The sequence below is a fragment of the Periophthalmus magnuspinnatus genome, chromosome 11 (genome assembly GCF_009829125.3).
Source record: "Periophthalmus magnuspinnatus isolate fPerMag1 chromosome 11, fPerMag1.2.pri, whole genome shotgun sequence".
Taxonomy (NCBI): Eukaryota; Metazoa; Chordata; class Actinopteri; order Gobiiformes; family Gobiidae; genus Periophthalmus; species Periophthalmus magnuspinnatus.
The window spans coordinates 11602219-11622917 of NC_047136.2; the positions used below are offsets into that span (position 1 = coordinate 11602219).

Genomic DNA, 20699 nt, shown 5'->3' on the forward strand with positions numbered 1-20699 from the left:
TTAATGTAAAAAATGGTCAAAAATGGTTTGGTTAAAATATGAAAATACAAGTATATATTTTTGAATTTTAAACATATGGAGAAGACAGACAGTGTTTTAAATGTGGTAACATCGCAACTAATTTACTCTGGCAGCATTATAATTATCTGGAATCAAAAATTTAAAAATCATTTAATTGATACCTTTGCCGTTGATGTAGTCAACATTTTCTGGGGGTGTGATACGAACTGTAGGCACTGCTCTGTCTGAGGCTTGTTAGACTTTTATCTAAGCTTTAATTTAACAAAATCTGACCAGAAAGAACTGACTTAACTGGAACTACAACAGGTGATCTGATTTGTGCAGTTAAAGAAGTCACTCTCAAATAACATTACAGTCACACGATGTTTTTCAGTTAATCACGCTCATCTTTTTGTGTAAAATCAAACACCTAAACAAGACCATGAATGCTCATATTGATCACAGGCTCCTGAAAATTTGTCATTTATATCCATATTATATAGTTTCTCAAGTTTTCATGTCTTAAAACTTTTTTGGCAGTGTTTGCTAATGTGTGCATTGTGTCACCATGTTAACTATTGAACATTCTATATTACATAGAGATGCATGTATAATCCCACCAGTGTAATGTCGCTGCAAAGTATCAATCATTCTTTTTCATTATTCTTGATATGGTGTATAATAAATGTCAGAAATGGTCAAATATAAATGCGTAAATGTATTTTAAACAACTTAAGTTTAGTGCAATTATTTTCAATGCAAATAAACATGTATGACTAATAACCATTCACCTTGGATGTTGCTGGCCCCCTTCCGGAGTGGGCCAGGTTTTCGCTGTTCCAGATTTGGACGTTACACTCTTGTCTCTTTCCATTCGCTCCCCACTATCCGCAACCTCCCCCTCCTCCTCTTCCTCCTCCTCATCCTCCTCTTCATCCCAGTGTTTTCTCTTTTGACTTTTCCTGCGCTGACCCTGAACCACACATTCAATGGCATTTTTGACTGAGTCTCCTTCCCATCCTCTGCCTCCTCCTGATGCCCTCTCCGGTACTCTATCCCGCTGTCTGTTTTGACTTAGCTCCAATAGATCCAGAGGCGGAGATGGAGAGGGTGGAGGGGAGGGTAGCGGGTGTTTTCTGGGGCGTCCCGGGCCCCTCTTCTTGACCACGTTGTTCCCCGTTCGCGCCTGTCGTTGGAGCTTCTTGGCACGGAGGATTTTGTTGACGTGATGCAGGCTGCGCTTGGCAGACTTGTCACGATGGGACAGGAGGTGGGGCAGGGCGGAGCTCAAGTCTGGGGATGCTGCAGAGCCGTGCGAGTGGAACAGAGAGGTTTGGTGAAGCCTGGAGAAAGCCCCTTCAGGACCCTCAGACAAGCCCCCTCTTCCCTGAAGTGATGATGTTCCTGCCAAAAATAGAGCAAAGAATTAGCAACTTTTGACCAAATAACTAATCCATTTGAAAAATCTGTATAACTTAAAGGTGCACTATGTGACTTTTCTGGTGAAGAGTCTGCTACCTGCTTGTCTCCATGAAGATGCTAATACCTGGAATGTTCCACAGTAAGATATTAAACTTCTATCATTTAGCAGTATCTACCATGGAGACAAGCAAGTAACACCACCAGGCTAAGCTACAAGTCAGATCTATGGAGTGGTCACCCCAATCACAGTAAAAATGAATCATCGCCCTCATCACCATGCACACATCTCTTCCACGTCCCTACCCCTAAATCGTGTCCAGCCCCATATGTGACTGCCAGGCATGCCATTCTCCCTTACTGACAGCCGCCCAGGCCATTATCTGCTCTTCACCCTAAGTGTGACAAGTGATACTGGTGTGGTCCAGGGCATTGAACCAGCAACCTTGTACATAATACCCAAGGTTCCTATGCTGTAATTTACTTTTTTGATTGAATAATATTTTATTGCGCATGAAACTAGGTTATTTTGACCAAATTTCAAGGCTTTTGAATGAAAATCCAAGTTTTGCAAAAAAAAAAAAACAGGTTCCGCCTTGTATGGCCGACTTCCTGTAGGGTTTAGACGATATACGATAATATCTTTAAACACAATAAAAAAAGGTCCACAATTTATCATCCGTGGCATTTAGTAAAAATCATCATCATTGCACATGATTATGTTCGCCTTTACTGCACCAGACTGCCTCATGTTTCAGATTTCAATACCATGTTTAGATATTAGTTCTGGTGTTTGCTCACAAGGGGGCCCTCTATCATAGCAATGAAACTTGTTAGTGTCTGTGCCTATTCTGAATTGGGGATGGTTCTTCATCACTGTCAGTCACTGTCATGGCTAGTGGTCAGGCAGTGGATCTGGATCCCAATGACAGCACGCATTTATATCGTCCACTCAAGAAGGTGAAGTTGGATGTGTGGAATTATTATGGATTTGAAAAACAAGACCAACAAGACGAGCCACTAATCTGCAGAGCCTGCCGAAAAAAATACAGCTTTGAGGGAAAACACCAACAACTTACCGTAAATTTCGGACTACAGAGCGCACCTGAATATAAGCCGCACCAGCTAAATTTGAAGAGAAAATCAATTTTGTACATATATAAGCCGCACCTGAATATAAGCCGCAGGTTTTCATATTGTAACATGAGATATTTACACAGAAAGACGGTGCACCGACGCGCTTTTTTTTAAACTGTGCCTGAAAATTGGCACCAACACGACATCAACACGGGATGAACACATCTGCAGGTTCCAGAGCCGCATGCGCCTCTTTCAGCCTCATACTGCGGCTCTGCGTGGCTTGGGAAAATAAATTTTAAGTATTTAATTGAAGTGTATTTTATTTGTGTTAGCTCTTTTTTGTTGTAGTTTAAATTGGAAGATTATTAAAATAAAATTATATTTTCTTATTTTTCATTGCTCAAAATAAGCGTCACACTCGCAGAACAATGTTCAAAACAAACACCGCTCACGTCACACAGACACAGCTCACAGTCCTGCGTAAAGAGCCCTGATTTTCAGACGCTGTGCGCACAGGGGTCAGGAGCAACGTTCGCCCGTCCCTAATGACACACTAATAAGCTCGTCCGTAGATGTATCATGAAAATCCTGCTGGAAATCGCCACAGAAATCTATTTCATGTAGTAGCAAGTTTATTATCTGCTCTTGTCTCCGCGATGACGTATCATGTATAACACATCAGACACGTCGCCCTAAAGTAGAGCCACAAGTGAGTGAAAATGAGCCAAAACAAAAGTCTTTGGAGAGCTTTTAACAAAAGGGAAAAGGACAACTGAGGAGCCGGAAGAGGAGACCACGACCTCCAAGAAAAAGAAATATAAATTTAACAGACAATACCTACTTAAAATTTGGGTTTGTCACTACAGGTAACTCACGTGCAGAGTCCGCTCTGCGTAATATGCGGGAAAAGCAAATGAGGCAATGAAACCTTCAAAACTGCTCTGGCACATGGAGAATAAGCACCTGGGATTAAACGATACGCTTCTAGAGTTTTGTTTTTTGTTGTTTTTTTTTAAAGAAACTGCGGAGCAGAGTAGACATAATCACATAATCAGCGCAGGGCTCACACTGATGCAGCAGTTTGGTGAGTTGTATTTTTTTATGCACTTAAGTTATTTTTGCCATATTTATCTGCCACGTGTAGAAGGCTTGTCCGTGAAAATAAAACCTACATTATTCCGTTACATTATTATTATTATACAGTGTTATCTTCATTTTAGATGTCAAAAAGTATTTGCGGCTCCCAGTGTTTTATTTTACATGGAAAGTGGGTCCAAATGGCTCTTTGCGTGTTACAGGCCGACCCCTGCTCTATTTCCTTCTTTATCTTAAAAACTGCATCATATCCATTTCATGATGCGCAAAATGATTGTTCAAAATCAAAACTAGTGAATTCTTCAGAGCAGAATCTTTCCCCATGTCTGTCTCACTTTTACGTTTACAGCTAGAGAGCGCCCCCCAGGGGCCGTTATCCACTAAAAAAACATAAATAAGCCGGACTGCTGTATAGGCCGCAGGGTTCAAAGCGTGGAAAAAAAGTAGCGGCTTATAATCCGAAATTTACGGTACATGCACATTTGCGAAACAACCATCCTACATTGACAAACTTGAGCCAAAAATATCCATCGTACGTAACATAACATGTGAAATAAACTATTGAATGTAGTTTGTGTTAGTTTGGATTTGTATGAACACTAGCGACTCTGCTATCGCTAGGTTAGCCCTAGCTGAACAGCATTTTGCACAGCTGATTGCACAGCTTGCTAGCAGTGGCGCATGGTTTACTGAATACCTATAACCTCCTAGGATCTGGTGTCCACATGTGGAAAACACATTTTGGGTTGTCTAGGTCACAATACAATTTTTTTCTCTACAAGGTCCTGGTGTCCACATATGAGGACATTAAACTGCCTTTGATAATTATCGTTATAGTATTGTGTACTAAGTTTCATTTTCACATGAAAAAGGACTCTCAAAGCCGTAATGTATGTTGATTTTTGTGTGGGTGACACGGAGCCATTTGAAAATATTTTTTACTTCAAAATAAATAATTTTTGAATTTTGGGTGGAATAAAATTGACATTGCATTAATTAGAGCTCAAAAAGCAAAAGAAGAAACAAATGAACAAAATAATAACTTTTTTTTTTTAGCAAAAACAATACATCATATATCTGTATAATGATATAGTAGTTCCTTCCACTGACTACCATTCATTTTAGCAGTTATAAATATTGCACATGCCTGTGGCATGGGTGCTTGGATTCTCCTTGATGCCAGGAGTGTGTTACATACTTTTAATGCTGGGGGTAATAGACAGGACGAATCATCAAGGCAGTTGACGAATACACTCATTGCGATATTATCATATTCATTCATAATTGCGTGTTCAGTGTTGCGAAATAGAATAGGCTTAATAATATTCCAATGTAAAAAAAACAATGTTTACTTTTTTAAATAATAAACTTTACATCTTCATAAAGTACTTGCGTATTCCTGCGTCATGGTGAGGGTCCCTGGACTCCACATCCTCCTTACAATCCTAATATATCCTTTGCCAACTTCTGGCACTTGGGACTAATAATAAGAAACTGATCAGGTACAATGCCCCTCACCAGTTACTTAGTTACTGGCTCAGGTCAATGCCATACTGCGAATATAACGGATGGAAACACAGGGAAATATTGTATAGTTGTTTGTAGTAAGTGAAGCCAGCGTATTCTATACTTTATGGCAACTTTCTGTTTCGTCAATTTGTAAATTACTAGCCCTACAATTAAGTTCTAATAGTCACCCAGAACATTTTCAAAGACATAGAAATAAAATGAGTCATAAACACAGTGTAACCTACATAAAAGATAAACATTATAAATTCCATCATAATATCAATTACCGAGTAAAAGGTCTTTATAAATGACTACAAATAGCCTTTATAGTAAGCAGCTGTTGTGCACATTGCTTCCTGATCCTTGCCACCCCCTTTTTATTTCCTCACAGCATGTATCTCACTACACACTTGTCTTGGATGCCAGTCTGGACCCCACCCTTTGGCCTGCACAGGCCCCAGAGTCCAGTCTGTGACCGCGGGTTGACCCCCAGTCCTGGGCTATAATCCGGGATTACCCTGACTCCGATTGACGGGACCTTGCAGCCTCAAAGGACCTTAGAGCAAGCTTTCTCACTCACACACAAGGATATAAACATCAAGCCAGTCTGACAATGTGAAACCTCACTAGAGTTAGGCGATCCATTTTTTATCCATTTTTTTTATATCGTCATACGTCCCCTAATTATAGCACAATAGACAGTGTTATCACCTATCCATCTAAGCCAAATCTGCTCAAAATTAAAGTTAAATTCCTTCATTAAATAGCATATACACTGTGTGTAAAATAGATAAAGTAACACTAATTTATTAAGAGGCAATGTGAATTTAGCTGATTTAAATGCAAAATACATACACTGCCACTTTGCTTTGCTCATTTTTTTCCTTTTTTACTATTTTAAACTTCAAATCACAAATAAATGTGACAAACTGTGACAGTAAATAACATTGGGAGGTTTGATTGTGAAACTTGATGCACAAATACAAATCCTCTTTCGCGGGACGCACAAAGCTCTGCCTGTGTCATGGCCACACGGACACACACACAACCAAGCTAACACTGTATTTTAGTTTTAAATAAATAAAGATAATAAAGACTGATATTACTGGGGCTCTTTGGCTTTGCATTTAAGACATCAAACACACGATTTGATAACAGGGAAGCCCTACTTCAGTTTGTGCCAAATGGACAGGACAGACACGCCTTTTTCAGACACAAGCAAAAGAAATGACGGATATACAGTGTTCCCTCATTTATTGCGGAGGTTACGTTCCAAAAATAATGCGCAATAGGCAAAATCCGTGAAATAGAAAGCTTTATTTTTTACCGTTATTCTATATGTTTTAAGGCTGTAAAATCCCTTACCACACACTTTATACACTTTTCTGAGACAGGCATTAACGTTTTCTCACATTTCTCTCTTGTTTAAATACTCTAAAAGTTCAAACTTCCATAGATTTAAAAAAATAAGCACAGTATTATAGAATGAAACAAAATACTATATTGTACCGTAAATAAAAATTACAGCTTTTAGAAATACTGTAACAAATTAAATTTTAATGATCAACCTATGAAGTTGGACACATAAGAAATGATTAAAAGTGACTTGCGCATATTTCACAATTCCTCTGAAGAAATGTTCTTTTTCCTGGAGTCACTGATCGGCAAAGCTAAAGCAGACTCAATCCTTACGATGATCTTGTTGCGGGCAGTTACAATCCTTTTTCCATCCTTGTTAAAACTTATTGCTGCTATTGTCCTTATGTTATTTTCCTCCTTCTTTATGTGATGAACCGAAGATTAATTTATTCTGTAATGGTGTCCTACAGCTGCGTAACTTCTAGCTTCCCTCAGCATGTCCAGAAGGCCAAATTTTTCCTCGACCTTTTTGGGTGTGACTGCAGGTGCATTTGTTGTTGTACAACGTTTCATCAACATTGTCAACATTTTGTCGGGAGAATACTTGCAAACATACAGCACTTCAGAGTCACACTGTGATAGAATATTTATGTAAATTTGGCTGAACACATTCTGTACTGTGCAAGCGACATGGCACTTCCCTTAGCCAATCAAGGAGCAGAACCCAAACTGCGTTCATGCACTGTAAAAAAAAAAAAAAAGCATGCAAAATCGCACTAAAAAAACATCTGCGAAACAGCGAGACTGCAAACGGTGAACAATTCCAATAATTTTCATCTGTGCCACTAATAGATTCAAACATTTAAGAGCTAAATCAAAGCTTCAGTTCTGAAGAAGCGAGTTTGATGAGCAGCGAAACATCTTCACTCAAAAACTTTTTCTCCAGTTCACAGCATTCAATTTTTTGTTTACTATGGATCACACCTTGACAACTGATGTTTTACACAGACATCAGCCTCTAATGACAGCAAATACACACATTAAATCAAATACAGCCTGGGCTTATGGCTAGGCTGATCGCATTATAACAGAGAAATGGTGGTAATGTTTTATCAATGGGCTGCTGTTGATGCGTGTGCACATCTCAATGCATGAATATAAAACGTGTTCGAGCACAGGAAAATATTATGTGTATTTTGCATATTTGAGCAGTTTATTAAGTTGGTTCATGATGCATGAGTTCATAAAGTCAGAATCTATCCACATGCTGAGTCTAGCTCCACACGGTCCACATAGCTTCATATGGAGTAAATTATTGGCTACAGTGTTATATATAAACATTGCACAATCTAATCTGACCTAATGTAGTAGTAGTACTGTACATATCACCAGGAGAAATCCATCAATAAGAAGAGAAACACACTAAAGCATGCACTTACACATTTACAAAGTGCTGCTTCTGTCCAGAATATTTGAAATCCTATTCATGGGTTGCAGGACCAATCCAGCACCGTTCCCATAGCAATTAACAATTCAAAACAAAAGTCCTCAAGATATAACATCTATAAACAGGAAGCTGAAACACATGAATAAAAACCTCTAGTCCCTAAACCGGGTGCATACAAAGTAGTAGCCCTTGCTTTTGTGGCTTTGGGGGAGAAGGCTCTAAATATAGAAAGTTTGCAAAAAACACCCACTTTTACATAGGATAAAGAGCTTTGCCATTCACAGTGTGACAGCCTGTCTAATACATTACATATGCTTTCTCTAGCCAAGGCCATAATCACCAGTAAGAGCTACCAAATGTCTTCTAGTGTGAATGCGGCATCTGTTGTTGAGTGACGCAAAAAACATAGACATCCAGTGATTTTCCTTGTTCAAACAAAGCGACAGCTGAACGCGCTGGAGTTTCAACTAGCCACAACTGAGAAGGGTACAAAGTTGCAGGGAAACCGCGACATTTCATAGCAGCACTCACAAAAGATTTATATGCTTTTGAAACAATGCAAGCTTTAAAGATAAGACTGGAGTGCACAGATTGTGGTGTAGAATTAAGCCCATCTAGTAAGTCATAGAGCTAATGGATAGCTTAGAACTGCTATAAATAGGCATAAGCAATCATGTCCAACAGAAGTAGTTAATTGACCAGGAACTATTTTAGGAATGAGAATTTGGTGCAATTGATCCCTACAGCTATCATCATCAAAGGACTGTCTCAAAGAGTATCAAAGGCTTTACATGAGACAGGTACAATATGATAACACCACTTTCTACAAACAGGAAAATAGGCATTACGCAACAAAGCTGTGTTAAATATCGCAAAGAAATAAATAATCTCACTACCTCCCAAATTAGGGATCAGAATTTTCAAAATTTTTCACTGGTCAGAAATTGTGAATGTGACTGATTTGATGAAATGGCTGTGCAACATTTCTGGTGGAGGGTCTGCCAACAGCTTGTCTCGATGGAGATGTTATTTATTTGCCTAAATGTTTAACAATATGGCATTTAACTTCTCTCCATTGAGACAAGTAGGTGATGCCACAAGGGCAAGTTAAACATCAGGTCTGTGAATGTATGAATGTATATTTTTCAAGGTATTTTTGGATAAATGCAAGAAAGATTACTTTAATTCCATACTGTAGAACATTCTAGACAAAACACCTCACCAGAGAAGTTACATAATGTAAATGTGAATGTTTTGTGAAAATAAAATGTCTTACCTCGCTCTCTCCTCTCTGCTGAAGTAGAGCGCTCTTTCCTTATGGCCCGATCCAGGCGTGAAAAGGTGCCCTCTCCTTCGATCTTCCTGCTCTTGCTGCTCTTCAAATTATTGCGGGATAGGGCTGAGGTGAACAGGTTTGTGAGGTTTGGGGAGTCGTTTTCAGGCTCCTCTGAAGGCGACAGCGGCTCGTCATCTTCACTGTCCGAGCACCCCACCTGCTCTTCTGCCCCTGGATCCGAGAAGGGATTTTGGGTTGATGCCGTGTGACCTCTTGATAACTTTGCATAGTCCACCTCACAGTTGGTGCCCATTCTGAACCAGGACTCTCCGGAGTGATGTCCTTTTGAGCTGCTTCCCAAAGTAAGTCTAGATGGGCCCAAACATGACACAGACCCCTCCTTTCGCTTGTACCGGTCTGCAGATGATGAAGAAGATGAAGATGGGGAGTTGCCAGAGGTACCCTGCTTACTAGTATTACCGCTAGGTGCGTCACGACCAAAGCGGCACCGTTGTAAAGACTCCGCCATGCTTAAACTGCTACCCCCCTTCGCTGACAGTCCACTGTCCGCACTAGATCTACCCACAGACCCTCCACGTGCTCCTTCCTCTCTATCTTCCTCACCGCATCGTTCTCTATGTTTATGTCTATGCTTATGCTTATGGTGCCAGTTGAATGAAAGCTCAGAAGACATTGGGGGGAACAAGACAGGTGACCTCCCACTCCCCAAGTATTCCTGCCTTAGTAACTTGTGTTTCTTCTTGTGAAATTTCGACGGGTTTAACAGGAGATGTGAAGGGTGGTGCATGTAAGAAGAGGAGGAAGGGGGGAAGGTGGGTGTGTGGTGGTGCGACGCTGACGAATGGGCTGACTGATGATGCGGGTGGGAGAAGAGACTAGCAGGAGGGAAGCCTCTGTAGTAGCCCAAACTGAGAGGGCTGGAGGAGTATGGCATGCCATATGAAGGGTGGTAGAATCCTCCGCTTGAGAGAGGAAATCCAAGCCCAGGAACATACGGGACTTCTGACATTGAGTCTCGGAGTTTGGGAGGTCTGCCCCGCTTCTTCTTCATATCTGGTTTACGGATATAGTGCAGTGGGTCACAGGAATACGCTGGATGGGAGTAATAACTACCAAAATTAACCCTGAAGATCGTAGGTAGAAGATCTCTATGGATGTAATGATGAGGTGGTGGGCCAGCGGCTCCTAAACCGGTTCTACTACCAAGCCCAGGGAGTCTACTTGGCCCAGCTAGACCTAATCCACTGCCAAATCTGAACCCTGTGGTGCGATGTGCTATCCGTATCTCACTTAGCCTAATTACAATTTCCTCCAAATCTGCCAAAAAGTCTGGATCATGCCGTCGGGAGCGCAGCTGTAGGTACTTCTTCTTGCGTTTCCGTTTCTGTTTTCGGAGTTTGTCGTAACCAGGGCAACCATGATGACTGCGGCGCTTGCATTTGTGCTTGTGCTTTTCTTTGTGCCCCAATAGTGAGGAGGTGGGGGCTGCTGGGTGAGGTCTTCTGGGATCAGGTGAGGTTCTTGATCCATGGGGGGATGGCGAGGGTGAGGGGTGCTCCATAAGTACAGCAGAATGTCTCCGCCTGCCCCTGGAGTTGAGTCCCACTCCTGGACCCATAGTTGTACTAATCACCCCTGGCATTAGCAACCCACCTCCAAGACCAGGTGCCAGGCCAAGCCCACCTAAGCTGCTTCCAGTCTTCTCTCCCCTATCTGAGGTGCTGTTGTTGTCTGTTCCTATTCCACTGTCACTGGGCACAGTCTCTTCGCTGTGAGATTCACTGACAGGTGATGGGGTGGCCTCTTTCAGTTCGTTGAGGGGAGCAGGCGAAGTGGGATGTAGGGGCCTGGGAGGGGAGAGCTTGTGGTAATGGTAATGTTGCCTGTAATGATGGTGGTGATGGTGATATCCGCGACAGGAGGACTTTTTCTGTGAAGCCGAGGCCAGTGATGACGAAAGCAGGCCTGGGTTGCGTGGATTTGGGGCAGAGAAAGTTGGTGGAGGGAAGGAGAAGGAGCTGTGTCCATGGTGGGAGCTAGAGTAGAGGGATTGGCTGCCAAAGTGCACTGAACCAGGTTCCACAAAGCTGGCATCGCTATGAGGGCTGTGGCCACCGCTGGACTGGGAGAGAGAGGGGGAGGGGAACACCTCTGAAGAGTGATGGTGCGACTGGGACTGATGGTTATGATACAGACTGGTGCTAGGGGGCAGGAAAGGCTCAGAACTGGGACTGGTGGAATTAGGGGTTGTTTTAGGTTTCCGTCCTCTTCTCTTGCCCATGTATATTGTGCCCTTTTTGCTCACATTGATCTGTGGGCCAAGTTTCCCCCCAAAAGAAGCAGCAAGGTCTTCCACAGTGTTGGCCACAGGGGCAGCTTTGGGGGGCTCCTCAGTCCTGGGGCCAAGAAGGATCTGACTGAGCAAGCGCTTCCTTTTGACACTCTTCATTTTATTAATTTTGCCTATGATGGTTTTCATGATGAGCTGTCCATTCCCTCTGTTGTGAAACCTCTCTCCTGCTTCTGGGGCCAGCGTGGGGGGCTGGCCTTCTTGCGGTAGAGTGGGGGGCAGGCGCTTGGGTCGCCCTCGTTTTCTAGGTATGGGCTGAGGGGGGTTCAGGTCTACCTCTGGGTGAAGGACAGGGGGATCCTGCTCCTCCTTGGACTTCAGGAAAGATGGGAAAACTTTAGAGGGAGCAAACTTATTTGGGGGTCTCCCTCGAGAGGGGGCATCTAGTGTTGGCATTTTAGACTTTGGTCTACCACGTTTTCTGGGCTGCTGAGAGAAAAGGCCTGACATGTCACTCTGAGACATAGAAGTGGACCTAACCTTATTTGGGTTGGGAGGCCGACCCACTGGTCGTTTAACAGGTAGCGGAGACTCTGCACTTGGAGATGAATGCCGGCTGCTTTTGTCCTGATCCAATGAGCTCCGGTGGCTGCTCTCACTGTCAGTTTTGTTGCGTGATTTTCTGCCCCTGCGTTTCTTCAGGGGTTTGCTGTCCTGCTCTGAGGGCGAGTCTATGGAGGAGTCTGCAGAGTCGTCCCTGAGGGGTGTGGTGGGTCCCTCGTCATCGTCTGGCTCTAGAGAAGGTGCCCTCTGTCTCACAGACTCAGGGGGGCTGCTGTTTCGGCCTGGTCTCCCACTGTCTCGATTGGGACTACGTTTACTGGGACTAGAGCTCTTCCCTCGTTCAGCCTGAAGTGACTGATGACTGGCTCCTTTCTCTTTTCCCTCTGGTTTTCCTGAGGCTGTTGAAGGTGGACATTTGGTGAGGTCTCTGGGGCAGTCTTTTTCATGTTCTTTTGCATTTGTTCCCTCGGTCACAGGCGGACTGTCCCGCCCGTGTTGACCTTGAGATGAGGCTGGGCTGAGGTGACTCACAGTCCTCTGCTCTGTGGTGGGGGTGCAGGGTGAAATGGTACTGGACGATGAAGGGGTCCTATGTGGAGATGAGTGAGCTGAACGAGACTTAGAGCTGCCACTTTCACTCTTGCTCTCCTTTGAAATGGCCGAGAGTCGATTGTTAGTGAAGCTCAGAGCCGGGCTGTTGCTGCGGCTGCTGCTGTTGCTACTGTTGTTGTTACTACTTGTTTTCACAATCCCATCACTCTCCTCTTTCCTGTGAGCTGGAACAGGAGATGAACTATCCATGTTATCCTTGCTTTTTGACCCATATGGCCTACCAGGAGGCCGAGATACAGGAGGGGGCGGTGAGAGGTGAACCATTCGTGAGTATGTGTTTCTGTTGGCTAATGCCCGATCTCGCTGTTTCGCTGTGGGTGCCATAAAGCCTGAGCTGGGGACCGGAGGAGCAGGAGGAGCAGGAGGAGAGGAGTCCGGCTTTGCAGGTTTGACAGGTTTGGGGGTCTTAGTAGGTGGGCGTGTTGCTATGAGTTGAGCTAACTTTTCAGTCACTGTAGGTGCTCCCCAGTTTTGTCCATTTTTGTCCTCACTGGCTTTCGGAGTTGCGCTATATGTATACTGAGGAGGCTTTACACTATCAAAGTTGGGCTCTTTAGATGAATTAACAAGTGGAGAAGGTGAAGATGTCCGTGCATTTGATTGTGAAGTGGAGTTTTTCTTCCCGGTTGAATGTGTTTTGCTGTCCGGAGGAGGCCGATGGAGATTCAGAGGTCGTTCTGATGTGGTGTTGGCTGACTTTGAGTCTGACTTTGAATCAGACTTGCCATCCGTCTTTGGTGTCCCCTGGAAACAAAACAAGACATAAAAAAGTTACTACAAATGTAAATACACACACTGTAAAACACTGTTCAAGTAAAGACAATATAATCTACACAACAAAAAAGAAAAAAAACAACATAAACAAAAAATACTTAATTGTTTACACTTCATTACAAAAATGTGAAATGAACATTAATAATATTAATTTATTATTTCGTAATAACTAAATTCAAAATTGTTGTCCAAGAGCAATACAGCACAGGATTGGAAGGCTATCACTAACACCAGTTTATTGATAGGAGACTGCCCATTGTTGAGTAGTGGGCATGTACAGAGGAGGAGCTTTCCACACTCAATAACACTTATCCGGGTCAGTCGGGGGACAGGGAGAGAGGTCAGCAGAGCAGAAGGGGGAGAGGAAGTGGCCATAGAGAGACAGGACAGACACGGGGGCAGGAGACACAATGAAATCTAAAGGACAATTTATGTTCATCTTTTGACCAGTCCAATAACCTACTATTTGCTTGGGCTTCCCCACTAACCAATGACACTGCTGTACCTCAGGCATTGATAGTTAGAGAGACACAAGTCAAGTGGAAACACTGAAAAATCATTTTCAAAATTCCAATTTTATTCTTACTATAAAATATAACTTCTTAATTTGATTTGACGAATTTAGAAGAAGATTTGAAGAACTCATGCAGCTCAATTGATTTTTTTTTTCTTCAGACAAGCAGTGCGATTGCAATTAGATTTTAAATTTATATTTTAATAATAGGATTCCGTTCAAACTTCACATTTCAAACACATCCAGGAGAATTGACCAAAAGAATGATATATTATGAACTAATAGAAGAGTCACATTTTAGATCTAATCTACAAGGTAAGCAGTTTGTATGCTTGTAAGACAGGATATTTTGTTGTTTGTTAAGGAAATTATGGTATTTAAAAAATTTCATCCATTCAAACTGCAATTTCAATTCAATCAAATTAATCTTGCAGCCATACTTGGAATTGCACCTGCTTCAGTTTAAATCACCTCTCTGAACCTATTAAACAGTAACATACAAATAGTGCTTGAAAAAAAGCATGACCATATAGATTTAAAAAACGCTGTATACTTAGAGGTACCTTTTTAGTTGGAGCATTCCCGTTGACTTGGGCAGGTGCAGGAGTGTTGGTGGTGGCAGGTGAAGGTACGGAGGGGGGGGGCGTAGGCGCTTTAGCTGCTGCTGGGGTCGAAGAGGAGACCGTTTTATTAACTGAAGATGTTTTGTTGTTGTTGTTGACAGAGGGGCTCTTCTCTCGCTTCTCCTTGTCCTTGGGCTGAGTTACAGGGGTCTTGGTTTGGCTCTCTCCATCTCCTGTAGCTGAGGCCGTACTTTTGGATTTTGAGTTACCTCCACTGCGCGGTGTGTGTCGGACTGTCGCCCTGAAAGCTGGTCGGCAAACATAATTTTCCAGACTTTTTGGGGGCTTCTTCATGCGTTTGGCTTGGAGGCCAATTTTGAGTTTGAGATTGCCATCGGACAAGCCACTTTCTTTGACAGAAAAAGACGGGTCGTCCCCTGTCCCACCTGCTCCAGTTGCACCTGTTCCACCATCTTTGTTTTTCTCCTCGTCTTCTTCCTTCTTACCACCTCCTCCCTCCTTCTCTCGCTCCCCGGCTGGAGAAGCACTTGCCCCTTGCATTTTTTGATCCACTGAAAGGTTGCTGTGGAGTCCCAGGGAGAGGATAGGGTGGAAGTTTGTTGTGGAGTTTAGAGGGTTGGGAGGGGAGAGGAGGAGAGGGGTAAATCTGAGTTGACTTCTCTCAGCCCTTGGTCTCCGTCCTTCAACTGTCAGAGAGAAAAACAAGAAAGAAGAAAATTGATATTAGTTACAGTCCCACAGAAGAAATAAAACCCTGGGTTTATAAATAGCAGACAATATAAAGGGTCTGACAGTCAGGGAGAAAGGAAAGGGCAACATTTTTATAATCTGTTTTGTTAGAGGGCGTCTTTCATCCCATCTAGGTGAATTTTTATGACGTGTTTGTCCTCGTGGCTATAACAATCTGTAACCTATTTATCCAAGGTCGTTTCACCTGAGTAAAGTCTCCTCCGCTTAAAGGACTATAGGGCTGCACCAGCTCAGATTTAATAGTTAAAGTCATGTTTGTCCCAAGAGACCGGAAACTCGAATTTCAAGTTGTCTTCAGTTATTTCAGAAGAAGAAGCAAGTGCTTTTGCTTTATATTAGCACAGGAGCAGCTAAAGCCACCTATGTTTCCTAATTGTGGTCCTTAGAGGACAGCCCACTTCAATGAAGCTGTCTACGGTGCCCAATGGCCTCTGAGTGATTTAATGGGGATTCGCCCGAAGCAGGTGCTTTCTCTGAGTGAAGTCATTTGGAGGCAATTCAGAAGTGTGACCTCAGCACATTGAGCCCAGAGGGACGGGACAGAGAATCTGACCGCCTTTCTCTGCCCGAGCCACCGTAAGAGAGAGAGTGATGGAGCGGCAAAATGCAGCAGCAGCATCTCCTCTATGGCTTACATTAGCAAAAAGCATTAGAATGCTCATAATGGGGGCGCAGTCAAATGTCTTCATGTAAAAATCATTAGTAGAAAGATTTTGTTTTTTAAAACCTTCAAAACAACTTTGTTCATGAGACCGGAAACACTGTTCTGGCAAAACCACACACATCATATTTGGATTCGGGACAGTTTTTCTCTGTTTACTTCAATTACAAACTCCACCTCCCCAAATATAAGACTCCCCTTTACTGCACATACCACACTCAAATCACACCTTGCTCTTTTCCTCAACACTTAATCAATTTCTGTATTTGCACATTTCTCTTAAAGCCTTTTTATCCTCCTCCTCATTTGCTTCACAAACTTGGAAAGCGGTAGTAACAACTCATGGCTGTGTTGCTCCTGCCATAATCAAAAACACATTTCGCCCACCACCAGCAGAAGACTGTTCCCAGTGTCCTTCCTCTGCTCAGTGACAAATGCTCTCCCCATTCTTTCATTGGAAACACTCATACGAGCAGCCAAAAATAAGCTTGTGTAGTTAACACAAGGAGGACACTGTCTGAGAAAGTCAAAACATTACTCTAACCTCCAATGATACGGTAAACCACCTCAATTACTGCAATTACACTTACGGTACACTATCTGATGCCAAGTCAAATCAGTTTTATGGTATTATAGCGAAAACTGAAACTTCGGTGGCAGCTCTTACTAGTGCGTTGCTTTATAGTTAGGGAATGACTCATATGTCAAACACTAATAAATTATGCTCTTGCTTTGGCCCTGTCCAGTCTTTCAAGCCATAAAACTTCAATTCACTTTCTAAGGTTACACAAAAGTGATGACGATTTATCTGTTATTGTAAAAGTAAATTATCAGGTGAACATTTCAAAGGCTCCACACAAAAATGCAATAAAACTATTCTTTCTTTGCTTAAGTAAAAGTCTGTTTATGTATTTGTACTCACACAACTAACTAAAAGTGAATTATGTTGTCAATATCTATAACACTATTGCAACTGATGATGCATTCTTGTACTAATGCATTAATGAATTTCAATTGTTTTGTTTCAGTTTACGTAAAATCGCAGTGTGAGATATTTCTACAATAAGCCAACATGAAAGACAACAGTTAAAATACCATACTTTCAGTTCACATGATTATTCAAGCCTAAAACAATGTGTTTGAGGGAGTGGGCCAGAAGGGTGTGAACCTAATCAAAGCAAATACCTGAAATACCACTTAAAAAGTCTCAATCAATAATCAAGAATCTCGAAATAGCCCAACCAGGCACAGGCAGAGACGTAGTAAACAACTTCCCGCGCCCCCTCCTATTTTTTCATGCTGCTCTCCCTCCTCTGCTGCACTTTTGCACACGTTGTTCATAACTGCTTATTTCCCCTTGGCCAGAGCAATTGTGTCCTGCCCCTCCACCACCTCCTCCCACATTATCCACACGAGGAGGACTGGCTTCTACCGACAGAGGCTTCCCTGTCATCCCCAATGCTTTCTCTGCTCTTAAGATATTAGCTCATTTGCGTGTACAGGGGCATCAAAGCAGCAGACAAATTCTTTTACTACAGCTACCATTAGTGAAATCTCCCAGAGGAGGCTATAAACGCTAAAGACATCTGTAATGGCGCTAATGGTTTGGGTCTAGTCTTGCATAGTCTGACGGGAATGACAGGTGTCAGTCTCAGTGCTGGTAAAATACGTTTATAAGGCGTTTGATTGACTCTAAGTGTCAAAATAAACAGTTGGCGCTTTCGTTTTTGCACACTGGCTGTTAGGGGCATGTGCAAAATCTCAAACGATCTGGTTTCACTATTCATCATCATCACTCAGCAAATTTATCCACCTTTGGTCACTTCCTAAACACACATATACCCAAAAAGCTTGAGTTTGCAAGCAGATGAGAAGAAACAAACTAGTCTAGTGTAAACATTTGTCTTGGGCCACTTATGTCAACACAAAACAATGATTTTTCAGGATGATTCAGTCAGATGCACTCACCTTTATAACTGATAGAAAACGGTGTTCACATTATTTGGCCGTGTCTTGAAAGCGTGCATCAACGTGGTGGCCACATTTTCCTCCAAAAAGGCTAATTAGAGAAGAAACACAGCTGTCAGATTGCGACCTCCAAAAGGCTTGAAATACAAACAAAATTAGCGTTAAAATAATAGCCACGTGCGATAAATATTATTATAGCCTATGGACAAAACGTGTTCTGTGCGTTTGCTGGTTTATAATACAATAATAATCACAGACAAAGCCAAAAAAAAACAATTCAAAAATCAATGCAAACCGCGCTCGACTTCGTAAATATTGATTAACCTTGCTAGCGCCAATAGACAAACTTGCAATGGCATGGACCAGATCGCTTATAAAAACATCTTCTAGGGGTAATACGGGGATAATAACACATAACAGACTTAATGCATATAATAGAGAAACCAATACATGTGTAATAAAGCGCATATATTAAGGAAGACGTGTGCTTACTTAGTATTAAACTAGTGGCTACCGTGTGTCCTATAATAGACACGCTACCTACTTTGTATCAATGGCAGTGGCAATGGCTAACTAGCCATCAATCAGCACCCGTTTGGGCGATTTTAGGTTAAAAATCACAATCTTTGATGTGATTTCTCTTGCACCCCGCTTCAAAATGAGATAAAACGGAAGGGGTAGACAGTATGGATTGTACAAACTTGTGTAAAATGCCTCAACTCAACACGAGTGATGTTCATAATCTTACATCTTTCTCGCAGGCACTCGTGTTACTACATCACAGCAACGACGCGGCTAATGCTAGTGAGCTAAAACATGAAATTTATCCAAACGTGACTCTTTAGACAATATGCGATTAATACGGGGTGGTTGTAGGCGTAAAATGTGTAACTGTTAATCCACGGGTATGAAATAACTGAAGCATAGCCGTGTAGGTTATTAAAAAAAACACTCACTGTCAACAAAATGGCGGCTGCGTTGAATCAACACAGACCCGAAATGGATCTCCTTCTATATCTCGCTCCTCGATGCAATAATCCTGTATCTTTATTAGCGATTTGTATCCGTAATAAATCCACAAATGGTCCAAAAATCCCGCTCGGACACGGCGTTAGCTGGGCCTGGTTCTGTCAGTCGCGCAGGCACAGTCGTCTCTGGTTAATCGGGCCTCCATGTCTGCTCCAGCCCGTATGTGTCAGTACGTACAGCAGCAGCACGGGCATTCAGGCAGTCCCACAGCCGAGGAGGGAGGGGAGGGAAGCAGAGGAGGAGAGAGCAAATGTCGGGCGGGCGATCGGAGCGTTTACAGGGGCGAGCACAGAGTTTTTAAGGGGGGCAGCATTAAAGGTGCACTATGTTGTACCTAACTTTTCTGGTTGCGGGTGCGCCACCTGCTTGTCGTTACCTGGGTGTTCCACAGTATGGCATTTAACTTGTCTTAACTCCATGGAGATGCCACCAAGATGCCAAGTTATAGGTCAGACCTGTGGAGAGGATATCCCACGCATAGTAACCGTTTATAAATAACATATAACCAAAGTATTATCCAATGTACATTCCCCATATGTAACTTTTCTAGCGGAGGAATAGCTTATGCCACCTGCGTGCCTCCATGGAAATGTTATGCATTGCCTGTATTCCACGGTATGGCATTACATGTAACTATTTTGTAGTCTATTTATCCAATTATAGGATTATTTATTTAAAAAATAACAGGCTTTTTGAGGAGGAGGCGGAGGATGCTTCTCCACAGACCTTGTCATACTGTGGAACATTTGAGGCAAAGCATGGAGATGGATGGAGATGAGCTATATGAAAACAAATAATCCTCTTTACAGCCTTATCAAATCAATTTAATATTATAATTATAGGCATTGTGGATGACATATTCCAGATTTTATGAAAATTGTGGTTGTCATGTTACTAGCAGAAATAAGTCTGTTATGATATTTTAGAAATGTTTAAAGTAAAATAAGTAGTATAAAATATGACTGAATGCCAAAATTTGATTTTGTCAATACAATACCAGACTTCCTCTTCCTACACTGCCCTTTATGGTCATTGACAAAAATGAAGGAGGAAAGCTGAGGAGCAAATGTTGGTCAGTCACGTGGTTTCTGTGGTTGCCCTCCTCAGTCATTGACAAAAATGTCTGTGTTTCATTATTTCGCTATTTTCGGTGGCAGTGGAAACCAACTGTTTTTGCAGCAACCCAAGATGGGTGTGTTTTTCTGGTGTACAACAGTCAACTGTCAAAAGTGGTGATGCCTCAGCTGAAACTGGTGTCCACAGGCCATGACTGTAAAAACAAAACCATGCCCCATTTGCAACAGGGCCTTTAGGGGCAGTAACAGCTGAGAAATCTTTTTGATTTCAAGTTAATAAAAATGTGAAATGATGGAAAATTTGTGTAAAATAAAACTTCACATCCATTTAGGCTTGGCTAGAGGCTCCATACTATAGCTTGAGAATGGAGCTAAGGAGTTGATATTCAGTTAAAAAAAAAAAAAAAAAGAAAAAAAAAGAGCAAGAGCAGTTTTCACATTTTATTTTATTATAGCCTACTGAAAATGAAGTAATTATTTCTTCATACTGTTGTAAATTGCAATAAAGGTTGAGTAAGTTCAAATTAGTTTAAAGAAGGTGCAGAAGTGACTCCTGTTATGAGCTTCATCACAACAGTCATGTTCTATTGGCTTGGTAGTTGTGAGTTTAGACTGTATTGGCCTGTGCCAATGTGTAAGAAACAAGTGTACATAGCCCAGCATTTGCATAT

At 42.2% G+C, this 20699-nt stretch overlaps 1 protein-coding gene across 2 annotated transcripts in view; it reads right to left on the reverse strand.

Annotated features, from left to right (window-relative positions):
* The window catches only part of ash1l (ash1 (absent, small, or homeotic)-like (Drosophila)), a 48244-nt gene extending 29065 nt beyond the window's left edge, over positions 1-19179 (reverse strand). Inside the window, exons 1-5 of one of the 2 annotated variants that reach the window (XM_033975372.2) lie at positions 18880-19179; positions 17924-18014; positions 14524-15230; positions 9186-13416; positions 792-1404 (exon numbers count right to left, since the gene is read on the reverse strand). In XM_033975372.2, coding sequence (XP_033831263.1) covers positions 792-1404; positions 9186-13416; positions 14524-15084 — 5405 coding nt within the window. In that variant the 5' untranslated portion in view covers positions 15085-15230; positions 17924-18014; positions 18880-19179. Of the gene's footprint in view, positions 1-791; positions 1405-9185; positions 13417-14523; positions 15231-17923; positions 18031-18879 lie in introns of those variants that run through there. The other variant, XM_055225460.1, reaches the window with a different exon arrangement.
* Positions 19180-20699: the final 1520 nt, after the last annotated feature.